Below are 24,260 nucleotides of genomic sequence, written 5' to 3' on the forward strand. Positions count from 1 at the left end.
GAAAATTTCTGGCACTTTGCTAATTTCTATCTAGATATTGATTTGCATCCCGTTATGTTTTAGAAAGTATGAAAAGACAAATGGGAGGTGATCTTCATAGCACGCTTGTGCTAGTTCAGCAGGTGTTTATTAATAAAACCAAACTGAAGCCACAAGGCAATATGACTTTATTATTGATCAGCAATGATTACTGAGTAAGTTGAAAAGTTTGAAACCATTCCCCATTCAGTTTGATGAAATGAAGGGGTTTCTGAAGGTGAGGGAAGAAGATGAAAGTGGAAACTATCATCTTTTGTCTCAACTAACTCAGTTTACTAGGAATTCCCACTCCTAGGAACAGAAATTTCCATGTGTGATAATAAGAAGTAATTTAAGTTCACACTCTGAGGAAAAATTTATTATCCTGCACCAAGAGCTACATTTTTCTAAAGCTTTCTCTTTTTTATGCAGACTCTCAGAATGGAATCATTTCAGGAAGTACAGAGTTACTTTAAAATATGGCATTGTTTTCCTTACACTGGATGTCACATAGAAGCAGGCCTACAGTTTACGTTGAAGTGAAATAGAGAACAATACTGGAGAATAGAGATTGGGAATTTTGCAGGGTCTCAGCCTCATCTTAGTCTGGGAAAAGAAATGTCAGGGGAGAATATGTTAGAGAATGATCCATTCAAATATTGTAAGCTGGAATGGTAATGTTAATCAGTCTATCAGGATTCAGAGGTAGCCATTTAGTTTTATCTCTTTGTGCATGAAAATAAACATAGGCATTTGTCTAAAACAAGGTTTGAAGGGGGGAAAGTCTTCCTGATTAATTCCCAAATTGCTTTTCTATTGCTTAAGCATCCCTGGGGAATCCAGCAAGTAAACGCGCCCATTGGTTAGTGTATAATTATTTTATATCCATTTTCCTTTGGAAATGCTTAATGACTCTTGCTTTGTATTCCTTGCAGGTGAAAGCCCAGCCTCCGTGGTTCTTAATGCCTCAGGAGGATTATTTTCACTAAAGATGGAAACACTGGAGTCTGAATTGACCTGTCCAATCTGCCTAGAGTTGTTTGAAGACCCCCTTCTGCTCCCTTGTGCTCACAGCCTCTGCTTCAGCTGTGCCCATCGCATTTTGGTCTCAAGCTGCAGCTCTGGTGAATCCATTGAACCCATTACTGCTTTCCAGTGTCCTACCTGCAGGTATGTTATCTCGCTGAACCACCGGGGCCTGGATGGCCTCAAGAGGAATGTGACTCTGCAGAACATTATTGATCGCTTCCAGAAGGCTTCAGTCAGTGGGCCCAATTCCCCTAGTGAGAGCCGCCGGGAAAGGACTTACAGGCCCAGCACCGCCATGTCTAGTGAGCGAATTGCTTGCCAATTCTGTGAGCAGGACCCGCCAAGGGATGCAGTAAAAACATGCATCACCTGTGAGGTCTCCTACTGTGACCGTTGCCTGCGGGCCACGCACCCGAACAAGAAACCTTTCACCAGCCATCGCCTGGTGGAACCAGTGCCAGACACACATCTTCGAGGGATCACCTGCCTGGACCACGAGAATGAGAAAGTGAACATGTACTGTGTATCTGATGACCAATTGATCTGTGCCTTATGCAAACTGGTGGGTCGTCACCGAGACCATCAGGTCGCATCCCTGAATGATCGATTTGAGAAACTTAAGGTAAGGGATCTGGGGAACATCTCTTACACAACTTTGTCTCATAATAGAGTTATGCAGTTAGCAAGTTCTCTAATAAAATGGGTAACTTTTCCTATATGACTAGTGAATTAACTTTAAGTTGTTTTCATGAGGAGTAACCTGCCCACCTGCAACCTCTCCCTGGAGCCTATCTCATCTGTTGCATAAACATGCTTGCATTCATACACTTCTGGTTAACTTTTGGGGAGTCAGCTCATGGCCTGCAACACCAGTAGTTCATCCAGGGAAACAGCACCCTCTCTCCTCTGTCAGTGACATTATTGCTTATTATATATCTTTGCTATGATCTTTCCACCTCTTCTTTTAAGTATGTGAGTACTTGTGTAGGTGTACTACAATTAGCATATGTGCCGATTTGCATATGTGGGTATATGGTAATGGGAAGGCAGGGTGTGTCTCTGTGTAGGTGTGGGTGGGTGGAGGTGTCTGAGTGTATCTAGGTAGGTGAGAGATTTTTGTGGAGGACATTAGCGTATGTTTGTGTTTGTGTACTCAATGCACTAAAGAAACAAAAGTTTGGCATTGGCCATTACAAATTGCCATTAAGTGTTTAACACGGGGCTAGTTCTAAGCCTGTCTTTAAAAACAAAACAAAATAAAACAAAGAACTGAAGAAATTTCAGTACACCGTGAAATCAGGAGGGATAATTAAATGTCTGAACTAACAATTTAAACTGAAGGCAATAAATATTTAATCCACTATCAAATTTTGTGACAGTGCTCACTATTATGGGCCACAAACTGAAGCACTTGTTTATAGTTCCTGCCTTACAAGTTCCTAGTCATTTATGTGTGTTCAGTGGACAGAGTTTTCTGAAGTTGTTGTGTCATATAATATTTATGTACAAGTCTAAGCGCCCATTTAAAAAAGCCCTCCTACCTTACACTGATAATCCAGCAAATTGTTTTATTCCCATTGCTTGTCTGCTATGTGGTATAATTTCTCTTAAGAAGGGAGCTACTGGCCGGGCGCGGTGGCTCAAGCCTGTAATCCCAGCACTTTGGGAGGCCGAGACGGGTGGATCACGAGGTCAGGAGATCAAGACCATCCTGGCTAACACAGTGAAACCCCGTCTCTACTAAAAAATACAAAAAACTAGCTGGGCGAGGTGGCGGGCGCCTGTAGTCCCAGCTACTCGGGAGGCTGAGGCAGGAGAATAGCGTGAACTCGGGAGGCGGAGCTTGCAGTGAGCTGAGATCCGGCCACTGCACTCCAGCCTGGGCGACAGAGCGAGACTCCGTCTCAAAAAAAAAAAAAAAAAAAAAAAAAAAAAAAAAAAAAAAGGGAGCTACTTAGCAGATATTCTAGAAAAATAAAATGTTTAAACGGATAGTAAAATTACCACTCCAAATAGGACCTGAGTGCATAAGCCAAGCTAGAAGAAAGACCCAGTTAGGATAAAAGGAGGGTAAGAAGGGAATGGAAATTTTCCTCCTGCCATGCTGTGGATGAATTACTGTAACTTCTGTAAAAAGTATAATGTTGGTGAGAGTAGCAGTACTCAGAATAGGATATATTTGTCCTGTAATGTGCTGCGAATAATATTGAGAGTAGTCACAGTGACTATGGTTTGTGCCTCTTTTGATTATTATTTATATCTGATACATATAAATGTGTACAAAATTCAATTTTTTAAATTTCACTCAAGGTTATACTCTCATTCATATCAAGGCTGCAGAGGGGAATAATCTTGTTGACTTCAGTTCTTAGACTCATAAGATGTTAGGCCTTTGACTTGGTCTAGTCGAAGCACTATACTTTAAAGTTGTATAAACAGACCTTGATAGATAAAGTGACTTGGTCAAAATCAAAGAAATGATTAGTAATGGGAAAGCTAGAACTGGAACTCAGCCTCTAGATTGAGTTAACTATCCTTTGTACTGTAGCCGGCTGCCACTTTGTTTTGGATCTAAGTTTTCCCCATGAAATGTGATTTGAAACTTAACTTTATGCTCCTGCAACTGTACATTTCATGGTCATAGATAAATGATTAATGACATCAAGGAAGGGACAGATTGTATAAACTTACAGCTGCATAATGGCAAAAGATAGGAGCGGGGTTATAGGAAGAGTGGGGGATGTGAAGAGGACAGAACTATCTCTGCCAAATATTTGCAGGTGTTGGGACTATAATAAGTCATTGGCCTTGAGAAATATTCCAAACAGAAAAATCTGTGCCCATATGCACTGTTGAGATAACAAAAAGACTGGCTAGTGTAAGCTTGTATTACAGAAAACTAGCTATTTGAAAATATCCGAAAACATGAAAACATTGGATGATTGATTAGATATTTGGCATCATGAAGCTATAGCCCTCATCTCCAGGGATGGATGGAACATGGACATATTTTACGAAAATACATTTTAGTCTGTGACTAATCAGTAATTTTTGGAGAAAGAAAGCCAGATTTTGAATAGTTCCCCTTTAATATTTTAGGAAATGTGCAGAAAATTCTGATTATAAATTAAGTGGAAACTATTTTTGCTCATTTTTGGATGGAGAGTGGAAACATATGAATCATTCCCAACCGTGTGGTTCGTTATGTTGTCTGAAACATCTTGGACTTTGGGGAGGGTGAGAGAGGTACTGCTTGTGTGTGTGTGTTGTAGGGGTGGTGGGGTCACTTTGGTTTGGTGCCAAGTGTAAAACAATATTAATTCTCCATGTTAAGCAGAGACGAAGTCTGACTTTTAGTGTCACATATACTCACTTCTTTGGGTTAATTTTAGATTGGAAAATCATTTAGGATTACCACCTTAGTCTGCTTGATTCTTCCCCAAGGAGAAAGGGAGAAAGTTGGCTGGCAGGAGCTATGGGAGAGTCTGCCTGAGTATATTCCCCTCGCCCTGGCCCTGGCCCTGAGAAAAGCACAGGAGTCCTGTAGGAGAAAAGGAAGAATGACAGTTATACTCTATCATTCTTCCCCATACTATCATTCTTCCTCTGTATCTAGGAGGTTGGTTTTCTAGTCAGTAGCTGATACAGTGTTTATTTTTACTTTTTGGTTCTAGAACTTCACTGTTGATATTTGTAACTACTTTTTATATACAAAACTCCCTGATTAGGATTAGTGGCTTCTAATATTTATTTGTTCAATAAAGAATAAACAAACCATTATGTTATAGATGAAAAGTCAGAATAACCAGAAACTAGCCTGTCTTTTTAACATGTACTCAAACTGGATTAGAGGGCTTGGGGTACTTAGTTTAGTTTCATGATCTTATTTAGTTGTCCAGTCTACCAATAGGGTTGAGATGCAGGACACATGTCTTTCAGCAGGCTACCAGTAGTTCCATTAATTATTTAATTTTAAAGAATATTTTTATTCACGACCGTTATTAGAGTAGTAAGTCCTATCAGAGTAATTATTTTCTCCATCACCTCTCACTTTTCACTCACTAGTCCCAATATATACCTTAGTTCATGATATATGGGGTGTTTCTATAAAACGGCTTCACATTTTAGAATTTTCATTATCACATGAGTTTCTATCCTTATAAAAGATTGTTGTTATTGTTTTAATAAATTTTGGCTTCGTAAAAGAAGTCAAATTTCAGTGACTGTCTATTGCTGACAGACTTCAACTCAATATTATAAGTCCTGTAAAACTTTTTTCTTGTGCTGCTCATGTATTTTCCCCTCTACTCCTCTAAAACATGCTACCTTCACCTACCCAGGCGAGTCTCCTAACTGTCTGCAAAACATGCCATTCTCTTTTCTGATTCTTAACTGTCACTAGTGTTCTTCTCTTGGCCTGTTTACAAATCCTATGTATTCTTTAATGAATAATTCAAACCCCATAAGACCACTCCAAAACATCACAGCTATGTCATAATCTCCTTTAGGTCAGAAATAATGTCTTTTATTTCTTTAGTATTCTCCTTAGCTTCTAGTACACATAGTATTTGATCAAGAAATCCAAATGAATTCAGTTTTCATAATGGATTTGCAGGAAATATACCGGTGTCTATAGCTTGCTTTGGATCTCATCTTAGAAGATATAAATCTGTCTTGCCATTATATATACCCTGAAAATCTGAAAAAAGATCTCCTGTGAACTACTGACAATGTTCAAAACCAGAGTGCTATCAAAAGTATGGCATGTCCTTAATTTTAAGTGCCTATTCATTTTGATCACTGGATTTTCCAACTGCCTAACACTATGGTGACATCTGTATAAATCAGATATGATTATTACAGTTCTCTTTGAGAGTGATGTCTTCACATTTCCATACCCACAGCCTGCCAAAAATATAGCTGATGAAAACCAGGGGGAATAGAGGAATTTCCTGAAAGGAATAAACAAGCACCTTTCCTTTTTCTCATTACATTTCCACAAATTCATTACTACAAATAATTCTTAAATGCAGTTACATTTACATATCAGGGATCTTGTTATAAAATATTACCTGGCACTGGAGTAAGCCTTTTATCATGGGAAAGTAAAACACACACACACTCTCTCTCTCTCTCTCTCTCTCTCTCTCAGCAAGACTGGGACAGAGAAAGCTAATGATTGCCAGACAAAGAGAAGGGAGATATGGGACTTGGAGGATGTTCAAAGGAAAGCCACAATGAGAGTTAAAAGGTTGGAAAATATAATATTCTAGACTCTTATCACAGTTGATTACTTGTCCTTCTTCCTACTCAGTCACTATGTCATCTACCCACCCATTCTCACTCAGTCACCACCTTCTCCTAGTCATTTATCTACTCACCCACTTGACACTCACTACTGTCTGCCAAGACAGATACCCTCTCAACTAATGTACTAATGGGCATATGACTATATCTCAACCAGTATAAGTATAAATATAAGGGAAAGAAAGTGAAATATATTTTTGAGAGACTCGGTTGAGAGTATATTTGCATACACATGTATGCATCGCTGTATATGAGTATATATAGTCTTGCATAAATATGTGGCTGAGAATGACTCTGTGTCTGTGTATGAAAGTATATCTATAAAATGTGTATCATTGTATGTGAAGATGTGAAAGTGTGTAAATCTTCTGATAAGTTGGGTAGGAGAGGGCCATGAGTGTAAGGTAAACTTTCTGTTGTCACCCTAGGGAGAGTTAGAGCCTCAGCAGAACCCATCCTGAGGCTAAGGAGCAATCTAATAAATGAGCCAGATCAAACATACGCATGATAAGAAAAATTTTCAATGGAGGCCAGGGTGGGTTACTATAGGTGAGGGATAAGAAAAATGTTGTTTCTCACTCTCAGTCAGGTACTAAATCACAGTAGCTAAATATAAGAAGAATGAAACATTTGAGACCAGATGTATGCTCTCTAAGGTCTGGTGGTGATGGTGGTGAACATGTTTGTATGGGGTTGGGGACAGTATCTGACAGGTTTCACAGCTAAGCCAGCCTTCAACTCATGCTCATAAAATCATTCTTACTTGTAGATCTGCCTTCTCTGTGGTCTCTTAACTGTTTCAGACTTGCTCCCCATCACATACAATATGTATAAATCTGTACATGTTTCATGTGTATATGACGATAAAATACATTTCATCTCTACTCAAACTGTGCACTAAGACTCATTTGAACCCCTATTCTTTTCTCTGCAAGACTTATATTGATTTCTCTGTCTCTTAACTCATTTATTATTAACAGGACCCTGTGTTGGAAGATGTTTTCCATTGTTTCTTTGGTTTGAGAGCAAGTTTAGCAAGTAGATACTCCTATTATCTGTACTCTTATGTTTCTGTTTTTCTGTTATTTATTTTGACTCAAGTTTTCTCTTCACCAATACTTGAAAGGAGCTGACAATCATCTGTTGGAGAACAATTTGCAAAATGTTGACACAGAGATTGTTCTTGGGTGGATAGAAATCCTGTCTGTTATTATTGGGCAAAGAAGCATATTACAGAAATATAATATAGGTGAGGAAAGATTAAGGAAACAAGAGTTACTGAACCCAAAGAAGTGAGGTTTAAAAATGTGACAGTGGCCTTCAAGTTCATGAAAGGTTGATATAATGAGGTAATACCTTATTCTTTGTCTCACACGAAGCTAGAACTGACAATAACTTAAACCGTAGCATCAGGGATTTAGGCTAGGGATTCATTCATTCATTTAACAAACAATTAATGAACATTCATTTTGTTTACTAAACACTTTGGCCACTGTGGTAGGAACTGGGACACAGGAAATAAGGCACAATCCCAGTTCTAAAGCGACTTTGAGCTTAGTAGGGGAGATAGACAAGTGGGAAATTCCAATTCAGTATGGTAGGTGCCATGACAGAGGTTTGCACGAGATGCTCTGAAGCACAGTGGAGGGGTCAGGGAAAGGATATCATTGAGCTCAAAAACAGGGAATCATGAGTGAATTTGTTGGAGAAGAAGGGCCAAACTGGAGATAGTCCATGCAGAAAAAATTGACCAAACTTGGTGAATGACTATGGTGATTATGCACAATGAAGAGAATGAATTAAAAGGGACTTTTGAGGTGGAGATGTCTTGAAGGATGGTGGTATTGAGGAGGACAAAAATGAAATTAGGAAGGGATGGCAGTTTTTTTGGGATGCTCTGACTTTAGATTTGAGTTTGATGTGATTGTGGATCATTTAACAATCATTCATTCATCAAACATTTCTTGAACATCCATTAGATGGCAGGCACCAGGATAGGTATTAGGGTTACAGTGATTAAGAAAGCACAGTCTCAGCCCTGATGGAGCTCTCAGGTTAGTGTGGGGAGGCAGATAATTAAGGACACAGTTACGAGATGGTGTGATAAGATAAGTGCAATGACAGTGGAAGAACAGGGGCTGTTACAGAGCTTAGGAGGAATAACAAGATAGAATTTGGGTGAGTTTTTGAACGCCCTGTTAGGGGACAGGAGTTGGGGCAGAGAAGGGGAGTGCCCTAGTCAGGAGAAAAGAGTTTGTTGAAACATTTGGAGGACAGAGAGTATGGGGATCTCTCAGAACTGAAAGGGTAAGTGTCCTAGAAGGGGTTAAAATTTAGGCTTTCCCAGTGGCCTAAAGATTAGGTCTGGAGAAATAGATTTGGGAATCCTCAGCATGGTGATAGAGCCACGCAGTAGTGAGCTGAGCAAGGGTCAAGGATTGAGCCTTGCAGAGCACTCATGGTCTAGAAATTAGGCATGAAGGAGTAGCAGTTGAAAGAGAAAGAGGGGGATGTGTATGAGAGGCAGGAAGTGAAGAGGAATAGTGTAAGGGGAATACAACCCTGAGTCCTCCAGGAAAGTAGAGTTGACTCTGGCTCACTAGTCTGAGTGTTATCAAAATAAACACTAGATTTAAGTTTTTAGTACAGGTTTGCTTTTAGAATGTCCAAATAATAATGTATGAATTTGAGCTAGAGATGTAATCATGCTATGCACCTGAAGATGGGGGAAAGAAAAGAATATGGGAAGGTTTGGGTAGCATTTCTGATAAGGGGAATGGGGGAGGTGTGGATCTTGGCTGGACGATCACAGAGCCTTTTGAAAAGATGGCAAGTCTTTCACCTGGCTTGGGGGTCAGGTTATTCTGTAACAAACCTTAAGTAGAGTAGACCTATGTGATATATATCCAGTATATCACCATCTCATTCTGAGACATAGCCTGTATCTATACAACAGCAAATAAATGTTTGGGGGAAGAATAAATTTTGGCATAAGGGTGTGGGCTTCAGTTTGTGAACCAGATGGCGTGTTCTGTTGTTGGGAGGCCATATGTAATTGATATATAAAGTGACAGACTGAAGCAAAAGCAAAGTAAGTATTTTAAGACAAGCAGTTAAAAAAAGAAAGCAGACTGTGACCCTAAAAGCATGTGAAGATTCTGGCTTCTGGCTTTTGGAAGAGCTGAAAATGTCGGTGTATAGACAGGATGTCAAAAAAGAGCATGTCAAAGAATAGTAATGGGGCCACTGGCTCAGATTATTTTTAAAGATGAAGTTGTCTTCTGTCAATCAGGAAGACTCAGGTTTGGGGTGAATTGGCCTTTCTGCCCTATTTCACTTCTCCCCTTCCTATGCTCACTCCAAGTTTCAATTCCCACATAAAAGCAGTCAGGGTCTTCTCTAGGTTTAGATAATATTTCCCTTGTACCTTTTAGATAACAAGAGAGAATACAGACGTTCTATGACAGTGCCATGTTTCAATGGAAATGATATGTTTCAATAGAACTAATACAGATTACACCGCCTTTTAGGCTTCAGTACTTATTGTGTCAGGTTGATGTGTGTAGGTGTGCTCATATATGTGTGAATACATATGCCTTCATGGAGTATGACAAAGGGAGATCATGGTCCAGTTTGTGCCATAATGGGGTAATCTACCTCGCTTTAATAAAGAGGTGGTGTTTTGATGTATGGCTAGATTTCTTGAGGGAGCCAATGAGAAAGTTACCTGAAATAATCTGTGTCTAGAGAAGTGGAAAAAAAAAACAAAAACCAGCAATTATTTGAGAGAGTTGAAGAAACCATTTCTGTTAATGGGATGCTGTCTGGAAGAAGAATAGCCTGTGCCCAGCTTTCTCAGATGGCAAAACATTTTCCTCTTTGGGAAGGGAATAAGAGAGCACAAAGAGGCCTAATCCATACAACACAAATGAAGTAAAACTTGGGTAAAAATGGAATCAGTGTAGACTGCCAATTTAGCTAACTGAGGCCTTTTAAAATCTGTTATGCAAATCAGCCAAATCTTTCCCTTACTTTGGCTGTTTAGACACATTTACAATTTTGTGTGAGCTAGCATGATGTAGTCATCTGGAGGTGAAGAAGGTCTCACAGTTTCATAAACTAAAATGGCTTCTGTAACACCCACAAAAGGGAAGCACACAAAGACCCAGGGGTAACCTCTTGCAGCAGGAAATGGGAGCTTCATCCTGCCCCCTGGCTGCCAACCTCCTGTCCTGTTTCTTACCAGCAGATATCTCCATTCCGATCTGCCCTGCCACTTTGACTCTCTTGCTGTCACGGTTCAACTGTCCTGAGAAAATTGCACTAACTGGGCTTGAAATAAAGAACCTGGCCCAGTCCTTAACTACATTGCACAAGAGCAGAGCAAAACAAACCAATATTTCAAAACTGAACAACAACGAAGAGACATGTTTACTTTTATATAAAGAGATTTTAGACACACACATACACACACACACACACACACACCCTCTTTGTTTACTCAACCAGAGTACAGACAAGATAATTATTTGGCCAAATCAATCAAATTATTCAAACCTAGAGTGGCCCAGAATTTTTTGTTCTAAATGATTCGTCAGTGCTAGGCATGATAAGGAAAGAGTGACTTCCTTAGATTGCATAATCGCTTCAATTCTCTGCTTCCCTTTGCATATGTTCATTATTGAGAATAAATTCCAATTTGAGAGGAGGCTTTAATTCCTTGTAAATGAATAGGAAATGAGTAAGTAAATGTTCGATGTTTTTCTCAAATTATGTCTCATATTGTAAGAAAACAGTGGCAAAAAGCCATCAACAGATGGTGTTTTCATTAGCCAAAGATTTATTTTTCAAAGCATTTTCATATTAATGAAGTAAGGTTGAAATTAGAGTCATCTTGTCAGTTCTAGCTCTGTGTTGTTAACAAGTGCTGGCATTCTGCAAATTGCTAGGGGGGCAAAGCAAACTAACCATTTGCCATAATTTTGTGATGGTAACTCAAGGCGCATAGTCTAACCAGACCCCAAATTATGTGTTCAGCCATAATTTTTGTTTTCAGTGGCTTCATAGAAGCTGCGAGTCTCAGTTCTGGGCCACAAAAGAGGAACACATAGCAGGGATTTTAGTCCTGCTCTGTACTGTGAATTATTTATGAGATCTCAGTTTCATGACCAGTGTTGCAACAGGTTGAGGTATTTGTTAAAAACATTACCCTCATGGAATCATTCTATGTTTGAATGGAAATGCATTACAGTTGGAAACACAAATTTCTAATATTGCATTTGCTTGGCATTCATCGATCTACATTATATTTGCTGAATATATCAATATATTCATTTGGGATACGTGGAATTCCCATTGATAGGAATTTGGGCCACTGCTAGAGAAAATCATCAACTGGGTTCACTACCAATTCCCACTGTCTAACTCAAGCTAGACCCTTTCATCACACTACAGAGTTATTATATTCACCTTATGGCCAAACTTTTGAAGAGGAGTCTAGACTTGCAGTCTCTAATTTGTCACCACACCATACTCTAACCTCAGGATTTCACAATTCCTTCCAAAGCCCTACTGAAACACCTTTTCAAAAGGTCTTCTGTGACCTCTAATTACCAAATCCGGCTGCCTTTTATCAATCCTCATATTTCTTGCATTCTCTGCATATTTGACAGTGACAAATCCTTTCTTGAAACACATTTCTTTCAATTATGCTCAGTTTGGCCCAGACTTGCATTACCCTACGGCCTTGAATATTGCAGCCTTCTTCTAACCAGTGTCCCTCCTCCCCCTCCTGCCCCGGGCTTTCCTATTTCAGTCTGTCCCACATATTGCTTCTAGGTTACTCTCCTAAATGCAGCCCTGATTATGCCATTACCTTGCTCAACAGCTTTTGGTAAGTCCTCAGTGCAAACAACAACAACAACAACAAACAAATAAACAAAACTACAAACTCTTAATCTAGGCACTTAAGACCTTTATAACAAGACTTTGGTCTCCATTTCCAGCTAAGTCCCCCACTACTCTCTTTCTACCCTCTGTTCTAGCCAAACGAAACTACTATTCCCTGAATATGCCATATATTTTATTTCTTTATACTTTTTATTTATTTATTATTTTTTTGAGACAGAATTTTGCTCTTTTTGCCCAGGTTGAAGTGCAATAGCGTGATCTTGGTTCACTGCAACCTCTGCCTCCGGGGTTCAAGTGATTCTCTGCCTCAGCCTCCCGAGTAGCTGAGATTACATGTGTCCACTGCCATGCCTGGCTAATTTTGTATTTTTGGTAGAGATAAGGTTTCACCATGTTGGCCAGGCTGGTCTCAAACTCCTGACCTCAGGTGATCCACCCACCTCGGCCTCCCAAAGTACTGGGATTACAGGTATGAGCCACCCACTGCTCACGGCCTTATTTCTTCGTACTTTTGCTCATTACATTCCTTGTTCCTGGAACATCCTGCTCCCATGCATCTCTGTCTATTAAAATTCTGTTCGTCCTTCAAGGCTCATCTTAATGTTACTTCCTCTTTATCTGTGAAGTCACTGTACCTTGAATAGAGTAGGTGTTCAATACATTTTTGTATTAAATTTCTGAACTGCCACTTCTTTTATTCCTCTGACATCAATTTAGCTTAGAGATCATGTCCAAATCAATGATTGCTTCCTGTTTTCTTCTTCCTTCCCCTTTTCTTTGCCAAGAAGACCAAAGATTGAGATGGTAGTGGGATTAAAGGAGGTCAGGGGAGACACTGTGCCCCAATACAAGAAAAATAGAATAAATGGTGAAAAATTACTTCCGTGGGAATAAAGCCAAGGAAGCCAAGAGAGACCTGGCAGGAAGGGAAGCAAGGGTTCAGCTGGTCCTCATAATCCAGTTTGAGAAAATGTGAAATCACACTACCCAGCCTGCAAACACATGCATCTATGTGAATATATCCATCTATTCATGGGAACAGTGCCAAAGATATTAAAGAGCTACAGGTACTTAGCAGATAGGAAAGGGGCCAAGTACACAGATCCCTTCTTTTCCTTCATGTTCCCTCTCTCCCCCACATCCCCCCATCCACTTTTTCAAAAGCATGAACTTTGAACTACAAAACATAGGAACCATGGAGATAGCAGTGTAGCACTTAACATGACTGAGGGAAGGTATGCTAGCAGAATGAGGGCCAATAAGTTGGGGTATTACATTTGGAACAGACTTTATGGGGTATTGGGATAGTGGGTGAGAGAGAAGTAGATACTGGGGTTAGTCTTAGAGGAAAAGCAGCTACCAGGGCTGAAAGACTTCGGATTGGGGAGAAAAAAAAAAGCTCATGATTAATCTAGAGTGAAATGATACTCTGTTTTTCACATAAGGAATGGGAAACAGTCGCTTGCTCAACTGAAAACATGCTAGAATTCCGACTACTGTTGTAACAACGTTATATTCAACAGATCTACAAAGTACTCCTAATATGTACCTGAAAGAATCTATGTACCAGTAAACGATGATAAGCAATGGATATCCTCTCTTTTTAAAATATTTGTTTATTTATTTATTATGTATTTATTGAGATAGGGTCTCGCTCTTTCACCCAGGCTGGAGTGCAGTGGTGTGACCCCTGGCTCACTGCAACCTCCGCCTCCTGGGGTCAAGTGATCCTCCCACCTTAGCCTCCTGAGTCACTGGAACTGTAGGTGCACGCCACCACACCCAGCTAAATTTTGCATTTTTTGTTGAGATGGGGTTTTGTTATGTTACCCAAGCTGGTCTTGAATCCCTGGGCTCAAGCGATCTGCCCACCTCGGCCTCCCAAAGTGCTGGGATTACAGGCATGACCCACTGTGCCTGGCTGATGTCCTCTCTTGATACAGTCAGGCTTTGCATTTTGAAGCCCTGCCTCTCTTGTGGGTGAAGCCTTGGTGCCAAAAAAGGAAAGCTGTGAGATACAATGCTAGATTTTGATGAATTCCACACTCAAAATACTCTTTTTTTTTCCTGAAGGGCCCTACTGATAAATATAAAATATTATAAGCAAAAACACAAAAAAATCAGGGAATACTGTGGCAAAACCGTGACTGAGGGCTGGATACACGGGTTCCAGTCCTAGTTTTGCACATGCTAGTAATATGACTGTGCAAAATACTTTAACTCCACTTTGAAGCTTGCTACTCCCGTTTGTAAAATACTGGCATCTTCTACTTTGTGGGATTGTTATGGTTTTTAAGTAGTATATATGAAATTGCCTGGCATAGTGTCTGGCAACCATTCAATAATTACAGACGGTCCCTGACTTAACCATAGTTCAACTTATGATTTTTCAGTTTGACAGTGGTGTGAAAGTGATATGCATTCAGTATGCTTCTTGACTTACGTTGGGGTTACACCTGGATAAGCCTATCATAAGTTGAAAATTTCTTAAGTTGAAAATGCCCTCTCTGGGACGTAACTGCATCATAAGTTGAGGAACACGTGTAATAGTTTTCTTAGTCTACTCATCTGGAAAAGGGATAATAATATCTGTTCTTCATATGCTGTGGAATTACTACGAGGGCAAAATGAGATATTGCCTATGAAATACTTTGAAAAGTTAAAGATATTATCGAAAATATAAGGTTTCTTTAATGTCAATAAATTCCCACATCCACAAAGTCATGAATGTCATATTTTCCCCAATAATGAGCAAATGTGCAGCATTATTAACTTGTACCTAGATTAGTGCTTGGCTCATGGCAGATGCTAAATGAATCTTTGAAACATTTGTCTACTGACTAACTGATTTTCACATGACGTTGGTTCTAAAGCTCATAGTTCTTTTTTCCCCTCTTCTCTGTTTCCCTCTGGATTCATACTCTCTGCGATGACAGCAAACTCTGGAGATGAACCTCACCAACCTGGTTAAGCGCAACAGTGAACTAGAAAATCAAATGGCCAAACTAATACAGATCTGCCAGCAGGTTGAGGTATGTAACAGAAACATTTGTGATTTTTCAGAGGACCTGAAATGGGTGACCCTTTGGGAGGACTTTAGTTTTGTCAGAGTGTAGCCCAGTCATTTGGAATGAAGGACTGAATAGCAGTTCTAGAAAGTCTCATTCCTTTAGGATGCTTGTTCCAAAAAATGTGTCAGAAACCTATGGTTTAAAAAGAACAGACAGATGGTGGTGATGGATGGTGGGGGGATAATAGTTCAAGGGGCAACCTATTCTCCTTTCCAAACAGCAGGCAGTATGAAAATCAGACATGAAGTGTGCTTCATCCATCATCAAACTGGACATTATCACTCCTTAAAGAGATTACTGGGGTGTCATAGGGAAGTTGGGAATCCTGAGTCCTTGGGGTAAAGTGAGGTTAATTCAGCACAATATTGTTTCTGTAACAATATTATCAGGACTGCTTCTCCTCTTTCTAGCCTCTCCCCCTCTTCATCCCCTTCCCATGGTCCTATCTATACCATGCACCCCACCTGGTCCTCACTCATTACCTTTCCACTTATTCTTGTCATCAACAAATCATATCTATCTTAAAGTTGTAAATTGTAAAGTGCTGTACAAGTGTGAGGTTTTAATCAATTGTCATCTACATCAAATCTTAGAGCAGAGCTTAGAAGGACAGCTGACCTCTTCTTAAATGGACATAATAAAATAAAGATGTTATTTCTCTTTCTCAAGAGTGTGAAACTCATACCATTTGGTTTTGTGTTGATTTTGTTGAAGAGCTGATGGTAGGGCTTCAAGTGTAAACAGGGTTGGGTAAAATATTTTAGGATTCCTCATGGGCAGTGGTTGGATAAAAATGTTTCTAATTCCATTTAGAGCCTGATAGTCTGGTTCTAATCTTACTTGTATGACAGATAAATGTAACAATTCAAGTTTATTTTGTTTCAATTTTATTAAGATCTCATCTCTTAATCCAGTCTATAGATTCCTATTTAAGAGACTGTGGAGAATCTTCTTGTAAGGCAAAGAATCCTCTTATTATATGAGTAACCTTCTGACCCCTAATCATTTGGATCTCTTAAAGTATTCAGTTTGTTCAAGTAGAGTGTACTTGTATGATGAGCATACCATAGAAATTTAATCCCTCCTGGGCACTCCATTTGTGGAAGAGAGTGGTGCTGTATGTAGAGTCCATACAGTACTGGTTAAACTCAGATGTGAGACTGTAAAATGAAGTTGGGGATTAGGGAAGAAGCATAAGGAATGAAAAGAAAGAACACTAGAGTGTGATTTGGAAAATTGTGTTTTAGACTTGGCTCTTCCATGAACTGATGGTGTGAATGTAAGTCATTTAGCTTCTCAGTTTCAGTGTTCTTACCTATAAAATGAGGAGTTGAATGATGACATGACCTTTGACTTCTTTCTAGATATCACAGGTCATGATGCTGTGAATGGTTACTTTCTTTATTCTGTTCTTTTTCTCTCCTGGCTTATTCTTTCCAAGAGGGGAGAAACAAAATATAAAGTATTTCAAAGTGGCTTTCAGCTGATCAGAATCCCTCTAATGTTCCACTCTGTCAAAGTTTCTCATTATGCTGTTAGATTACAGTATAAGACATCCACACTGGCAAAGGGACAAGGGAGTATTGTAAGCAGGAGACAAGATAAGAGATCCCTTGATTTAGAATTTGCATGATTGAATGTAGAGTAAAAGCTAATAGTGAATAAAACGTGGTTAGAAATTATAATCACCTTCCTTGTTCTCATCAAAAAGACTATTAAGTACAGAACAAGTTGTAGTGAAAATAGCAAAGTAAGCAGTTTATTTTTATAGTTCATTCACTTTAGGACCTCTCTAAGGACTCATCTTTCCACTCTGAAGAGCTTATCAACCTGGCCAGCCTCACCCAAACATAGCCTGTTCCAACCTTTCCCAGCCCATCCTGCCAATCAAGCCTTTATGTTCAGGGCCCTACTCTTTTTTTAAGTGACAAGTCTCATAAAACGATCCATCATTGTGTTAATAGGGAAGGACCCACTTTGGATTTTTAGGTAACAAGCAGTGTTTTAACAGTTCCTTCCTGAAGTTAGTATTCTTGCCTGAGTCTTAATGAGGTGACACTAGCGCTGCCACATGCAAATAGAGTAAGGGGAAAGAGTAGCCCGTACAGTGAAATTCAAGAAGTGTTCTTTTATGGATGCTTGCTAAATCCCATCATGTAGGCCACTGTCGGCCCTAGGTACACAAAAGGTCAACTTTTACTAATCTTTTTTTATGCCTGGCATTGTACCAGGTATAAAGAAACCAGCATAGGCACAGTATCTACCCTCTGAGGGCTTACATGCTACAAGAATCCACCCTGATGTAGATATATATGTGCAAGAAATACAGACAATTGAATATAAACATTAATTGAGAACGGGGAAAGAATAGTGAGATATTGTTGAGAATGAGAATGTATTTTGGGATTTAACTTCATAGTCTGTTGTGTTTAGGATTCTGTCTTTGATGACAGGGACCCTACAGGATGGCTTATGGAAGGCCATTTCTGTCTTCTATGACATTATCCATTCTGAAAAGTTAGGGATGTGCCCTTAACTTCCTTTTTTTTTTTTTGAGGTGGAGTCTCACTCTGTCGCCCAGGCTAGAGTGCGGTGGCACAATCTCGGCTCACTGCAACCTCCACCTCCTAGGTTCAATTGATTCTCCCATCTCAGCCTCCCGAGTAGCTGGGATTACAAGCACACGCCAACATGCCCAGCTAATTTTTTGTATTTTAGTAGAGACGGGGTTTCACTGTGTTGCCCAGGCAGGTCTCGAACCCCTGAGCTCAGGCAATCCACCCGCCTTGGCCTCCCAAAGTTCTGGGATTACAGGCGTGAGCCACCCGGCGTGACCAACTTCCTCTTAATAATACTCGAATCCAGGTTACTTATTATCCTCATTCAACACAGAGCCTGTGTCTCCAAAAGCCTTCAAGACAAGCCTCAGGATTAGAAATCTAGTTAATGAAGGGACTTGAGACTTCATAAATGCTTATAAATACTGTATAAAATGAAATGTATAGTAGAATACTTCAGTCATGAAAGTCAGACACTGATGGGTGATTTGGAATTTTTTCATTTTATGTAATCCAGATTCATCTATAGGGAATGGCTATATTCACAGTGTATACCAGGCATTTCACGTTGGGTGGGGGCAGAGGATACCAGCTAAGGCACTTCTGAGAAAACTGGAATAGGGTATTTTCCTGTCAAACCTGTTCCCCTTCTTTATTGTCTGCAAATGTCTTTGTCACAGATTGACTTTTCCTAAAGGGGCCATAAATAACTGCCTCCCTATCGTGGTTCTTTCTCCCTGTTCTCTATTCTCCTTAGAAAGTAAACAAAGCTGGAGTCTTCCTATTATAGCAGAAACAGAGATTAAGATCACTACAGATTTGTTAGCTGACTTCTATGGTAATGTAGCTTGTTATAATTGCTGCTGAAGGTTTCAGAATTCAGTAGATGGGTAGTTGGAAAATGTTTTCTGTTGGGGCTGGAGAACATGGGAAGGAGGCGGAGGCGGCTCCAAGACTCCCTTTAATCTAATTAAGGAAGGGCATGCTTTGACCTTGCTACTATAGCCACTTGATCTCTATATATAGTTCTTCGTCCTGGCTCATCAGGCATCCTTTGTTTACATTTTCAAAGGAAACCTCTGTATGATGCATAGCCAAGGGAAAATGTATACCAACAGATGAATACTTCCTCTTCGCTTCCAATACTCCATGGTTCTGTGAATAATAGGCATTCTAAAACATAGTGAGGGGCAAATATAGTTAAATACTTAGTAATCAGTTGGTCAACAGCATTTATTGAGCATACACTGTGTACTCAGTGTGGTGGGCAATTTGGGGGCTACAAAAGAAATATATGTGGTTGATGACCCCAGGAACTTTCAGTCTAGTTAGGGAAAACACAGTATGTAGTGAGAAAGAGTATTTATAGAGGCAGCATGCAGTGCAGAAAATACAAATGAATGTAGTATAGCCCTTTCAATTTTACTTATTTAGTCTTGTTCTTAGCTTTTATGGCATTGAGTAAATTAAAGCACTTTCCTGGATATTTTGTGTGCCACCTTTTTCTTCTTTCCAGAACTGCTGTGATACAATGGGTTAATCCATCCCAGAAGCTCCATGGGCAGGTTGATTTCCTTCTGGCTCTTCTCAATCCTTTTAAAGAGTTAGATGGCACTGCTCTTTAGCATTAGGAGAAAGAAGAAAGAAAGGAGATTGGTTGGAAGAGAGGGAGAGGTTTCCCTTAGTTTGGGGAATTTTAGCTTTCTGTCTTGCTACTAGGTCTTAGCTTCATCCACTTTGGAAGTCTTTCTCTTTAGAGTTCAAACTTTAGATGGCTTGGTATTCTCTTCTTTCTGCTCCTATTGCTCATTGGAAGGATATTTGGTCTGGGAAGAGCAAGAATCTTGGAGTCTATGTAATAGATGTCTGGCTGCTTCTCCAAGCATAAAATATAAATATTTTAAAATAAATAAATTTAAAGAACACTGCTATGAATGATTTCAGCAGATAATCCTTAAATATTTTAAGGTGGTTGAGGTAGAAGAAAGAATAGAATCTAAACCATTAGAGCACAAATATATTTGTTGGTGGAGCCCTCTTTAAGGAGCAGTCAGTGAAATTAGTATAATTGGAAAATTTAATGGAAAAAATGCATTTTAGCCAGATGTTGAAGGAGAAAAAATAATTACTCCCTCTGGAGAGACAGAAAGCAGAGGTATTAGTGGAGGTGTAAATGAGCACATTTTACGGGGAAAATGGTGCCTTAAGCACTGGGTATATACAGATAAGTAGGAAATGGCACCTGCCCTCAAGGAACACACAGATTGGCTGAAAACCTGACAGGTAAAATGGCAAATAGAATGTGAAGTGATAATTACTGTAATGAATGTAAATGCATGATGGCAAGTTTGCATGGAGGAAGAAACACTCAGGCCTGCCTGAGAAACTTAGGAAAGGCTGCAGAATGGAAATAAAAATTGAGTTATCTTGAAATAAGAGTAGAATTTTGCCAATAAAAATGAGATAAGGGAGTGAAGGGGACCACATGTGAGAATACAGAAGGGTGATCAGCATGGAGATGTTCAGGGAACCATGAGAAGTTTGGCTTGGCCATAATGTAAGACATGAGATTGCAAGAGGTGAGTATGGAGAAGTAAGTAGCTTGGGCCCAGATAATGAAGAGCCTTGTAGGCCATGTATAGGTGTTTAGACTTTAACCTGAGAAGTCTGGGGAGCCATGGAAGGATTTTAAGCAGGTAAATAACTGAATAAAATCTGCACTGAAGAAGGACTGCTATGGCTGTAGTATGGAGTATGGAGCAAAGGTCAAGGGTTCAGGGTAAAAAGTGAGGACAAAGAGACCAGTTAGATTTTTACTGATCCAAGGAGAGGTGAAGGCCCAGCTTGAGACAGTGGCAGTAGGATTAGGGAAGAAGGGATAAATTCAAAATATTTCTAGGAGGTAAATCAGTATTAATTGGTGATCAGTTAATGGGTGAAGGAGTGAGGGAGAAGAAATACTATGATGATCCACAGGGTTCCGGTTTAGGTGACCAAATGGGTCTATGGCCTTTAACTAGGTTAGGAAATATAAAAGTTCTTTTTAGGCCTGCAAGGTTTATTGTTCTCTGGGTCAGAAAGGCAGGTAAGAAATGTCCAGTAGAAAGCTGGCTACCTGGATTTAGAGGTCAAGAGAGAGATCTGGGAAAGGGGTATACTTGGAAGTCATTAGCATCTAAGTAGCACTTAAAGCCATGGAGAATGTATAGATTGAAAAGAGGGCCTGGGACAGATTCCAACCCAATTGTTTGTCACTCACAATACAATAACAAACTGACTTTCCAAATAAATAGAAAGTCTGTGGTGCTTTTGAGGAGATTACTGAAGAATGCTGTGCATTTTGAAAATTAAATATCAAAAGTAAATTGTTCATTTGTGGAAAAAAATCAAAGGTTTAGACATTATTATCTTAAAGACTACAATAATAAGTGACACTGAGGATTTCCTCTGTTCCAGCTGAGCGCTTAATATGTGTTAACTCATTTAATTCTCACAACAGCTCCGGGAGATAGACACTGTTAATACTCCTACTTTACAGATAAACAGAGATAAAGAAATATTTAAGTGTTTTGCCAAGTTCATGCCACTGGCAGGTAAGAGAGTGGGGATTTGAATACAGGCACTTTAGCTCTGGAGCCTGTGCCCTTGACCACTCCGTTACACTTTTTTTTGTAAGACCAAGGTACACGCCACTTGGATGTCTCTTGTTCATCACTGGTGGTTCCTGGACCCATTGTGAGGATGACTTACAGTGAGCAAGGGGTATAGGATAGGGATGTGAATTCTGAAGGAGAGCAAAGGAGAAACAAAGAGCAGTCAAGAGATGAGGAAAACCAACAAAAACAGAGGATCAAAATCTCAGAGGAAGGAGAGACCTTCAAAATGTGGAAGATTTGATTAGCCAATTGGAGCAGAGGCATAGAAGATTTCATTAGTGATCTTTGAGGGAGAAGGTTCTATGAAAATATGAAGATGGAACATAAATTCAAAGAGGTCAGGGAGAAAGTAAGTTATAAGGAAATGCAGGGCTGGGCTCAGTGGCTCATGCCTGTAGTCCCAGCACTTTGGGAGGCCGAGGCAGGTGGCTCACCTGGGGTCTGGAGTTCAAGACCAGCCTTGGCCAACATGGCGAAACCTCGTCCCTACCAAAAATACAAAAGTTAGCCAGGCATGGTGGTAGACACATGTAATCCCAGATACTCAGGAGGCTGAGGCAGGAGAATTGTTTGAACCCAAGAGGTGGAGGTTGCAGTGAGCTGAGATTGTGCCATTGCACTCCAGCCTGGGCAACGACAGCGAAACTCTGTCTCAAAAAAAAAAAAAAAAAAAAAGAAGAAATGCAGGTTGCAAGAAGTTTGATCACGAAGGTGAAGCAAGAAATAAGGTGTTAGTTATTATCCTTTCGAAGGGCAGAAAAGTCAGACTCATAAATGCTCTGTTTGTGTATTATTCTGCTACTGGTGAGTTAACAATAGGAATCACTAGATCCACTGCGTTCATCCACATATGTTTCCCTTCCCTTCCTGACTTGGTGTCCAGCTTCATCTCCAACCCAGGACACTGTAGCCTTAGTTTCTACAACTTGCCTCTCCTAAAAATGGTATGTAGGTCCTGGGAGGCAGTGTGCTGTGACAGCTTTGGAGTTGGACAGACAGAAGTCATGTTAGCTGTGCAGCCTTGAACACATACTTTTTCTGAGCCTCAGTTTCACCATCTATAAAACTTGGACTAATAATACATTGAAGGGAAAGGCAATACATGTAAAGTACCTGCTACTGTGCCTGGTATACATAGTCAAAGCTCAATAAACGGTGGTGGTGGTAGTACTAGTCATAGTAGCAGGAGAACGAGGAGGAGGGAAAGAAAGAGAAAGAGGAAGAGGAGGTGTAATAGCAGGAACAGTTGTTAGTAGCAGTAGTACTAGTAGTAGTAATTTTGGGCACTACACATTTTGCCAGAGATTCCTAGCCCTGACCTCAGGACTTCCAAAGCTTTTTATCACTGTCTCTGAGAGTGGAAAGAACAATCATTCCCAAATACTCATAACCAATTTCAAATTTTACATATACCAACTAGAACTTTCCTTGGGAAGAGGGAGTGGTAACGAAATTGCAGCAGCAAAATATTGGGTATCTCAGCCATGTGACTCTACATAGCCCACTAGTAACTGCAGATGTGATAGACTGAAAAGGGTTATTGTGCTCAATAAGCTGCTAGCTTGCAGTTACTAATTTAAACACATTTTATTTAGTAAGGAAACATTCACTGCCCTTCTGCAAGAATATCCAAAAGATTCTTCGTGTTGATACTTAAGTAAATTTACCCGTTATCCTGCCCAAATTCTTCTTGATTACTGCCTTTAAGCAAAGCCAAAAGAAAGTTTTAGGGAGGGTCACATGCTTTCACCTCTAGTAATTTTAAAAAGAGAGAGTTCTATAATTTTGTATTTGTTATTTAAAATGTTTATTAACAAAAATGTTCTGTGAATATTTTTGTGAGAGATGGAAGAGCAGGGGGAGCAGACTTAAGAGCTCCTGAGAAAGATTTGAACTACCAGTGTCTTGTGAAAATGAAATACCTAGTTTTAAACCACTGTGGAATTATAGGTGGAGAAAGTTGTTTCCATGAAAAATGGAAAATAAGTGCAGTGATCCAGTCAGTCTATTCATTTATACTACTGTAATGACTAATTCAGAATATTACAGTCAATCTTATTAAGTATATAACAATTGACATATAATATAGATGAAAAACCTAAGTTAACTGTGCAATCCAGTGTGTGGTCATAGCCTATTTTTATACTAGAAAAGAAAGTGCTTTATAATTTTTCAGACACCTAATGCATTCAATCCTTTTTTTTTTTTTTTTTTTTTTTTTTTTTTTTTTTTCTGGAGACGGAGTCTGGCTCTGTCGCCAGGGCTGGAGTGCAGTGGCCGGATCTCAGCTCACTGCAAGCTCCGCCTCCCGGGTTCCCGCCATTCTCCTGCCTCAGCCTCCCGAGTAGCTGGGACTACAGGCGCCCGCCACCGCGCCCGGCTAGATTTTTGTATTTTTTTGGTAGAGACGGGGTTTCACCGTGTTAGCCAGGATGGTCTCGATCTCCTGACCTCATGATCCGCCCGTCTCGGCCTCCCAAAGTGCTGGGATTACAGGCTTGAGCCACCGCGCCCGGCCTCCTTTTTAAAAAATACTTTGTGACAATTCTTCATATATGTCAGTAAAGTAACATTTTTGAAGACATTAAATGTTGCAGTTGAAATACTTGGAGGGTATGAACACATGACAGGGTGTGAGGATAAAGTTAGTTAGGATTAATATTGTTTTCCTCCCCCTCCTCCCTCACATCTATATGGCAGGTAAGCTTTCA

General features: G+C 39.8%; 1 protein-coding gene across 3 annotated transcripts in view; it reads left to right on the forward strand.

Moving 5' to 3' along the window:
* Window positions 1–24,260, forward strand: part of MID2 (midline 2) — a 100,536-nt gene that overhangs the window by 13,656 nt on the left and 62,620 nt on the right. For all 3 annotated transcript variants that reach the window (XM_030933700.1, XM_030933699.1, XM_030933701.1), the window contains exons 2-3: window positions 954–1,669; window positions 15,201–15,296. In XM_030933700.1, the coding sequence (XP_030789560.1) occupies window positions 1,010–1,669; window positions 15,201–15,296 (756 nt within the window). In that variant the 5' untranslated portion in view covers window positions 954–1,009. The remainder of the gene's footprint in view (window positions 1–953; window positions 1,670–15,200; window positions 15,297–24,260) is intronic.

The sequence above is a fragment of the Rhinopithecus roxellana genome, chromosome 7 (assembly GCF_007565055.1).
Source record: "Rhinopithecus roxellana isolate Shanxi Qingling chromosome 7, ASM756505v1, whole genome shotgun sequence".
Lineage (NCBI taxonomy): Eukaryota > Metazoa > Chordata > Mammalia > Primates > Cercopithecidae > Rhinopithecus > Rhinopithecus roxellana.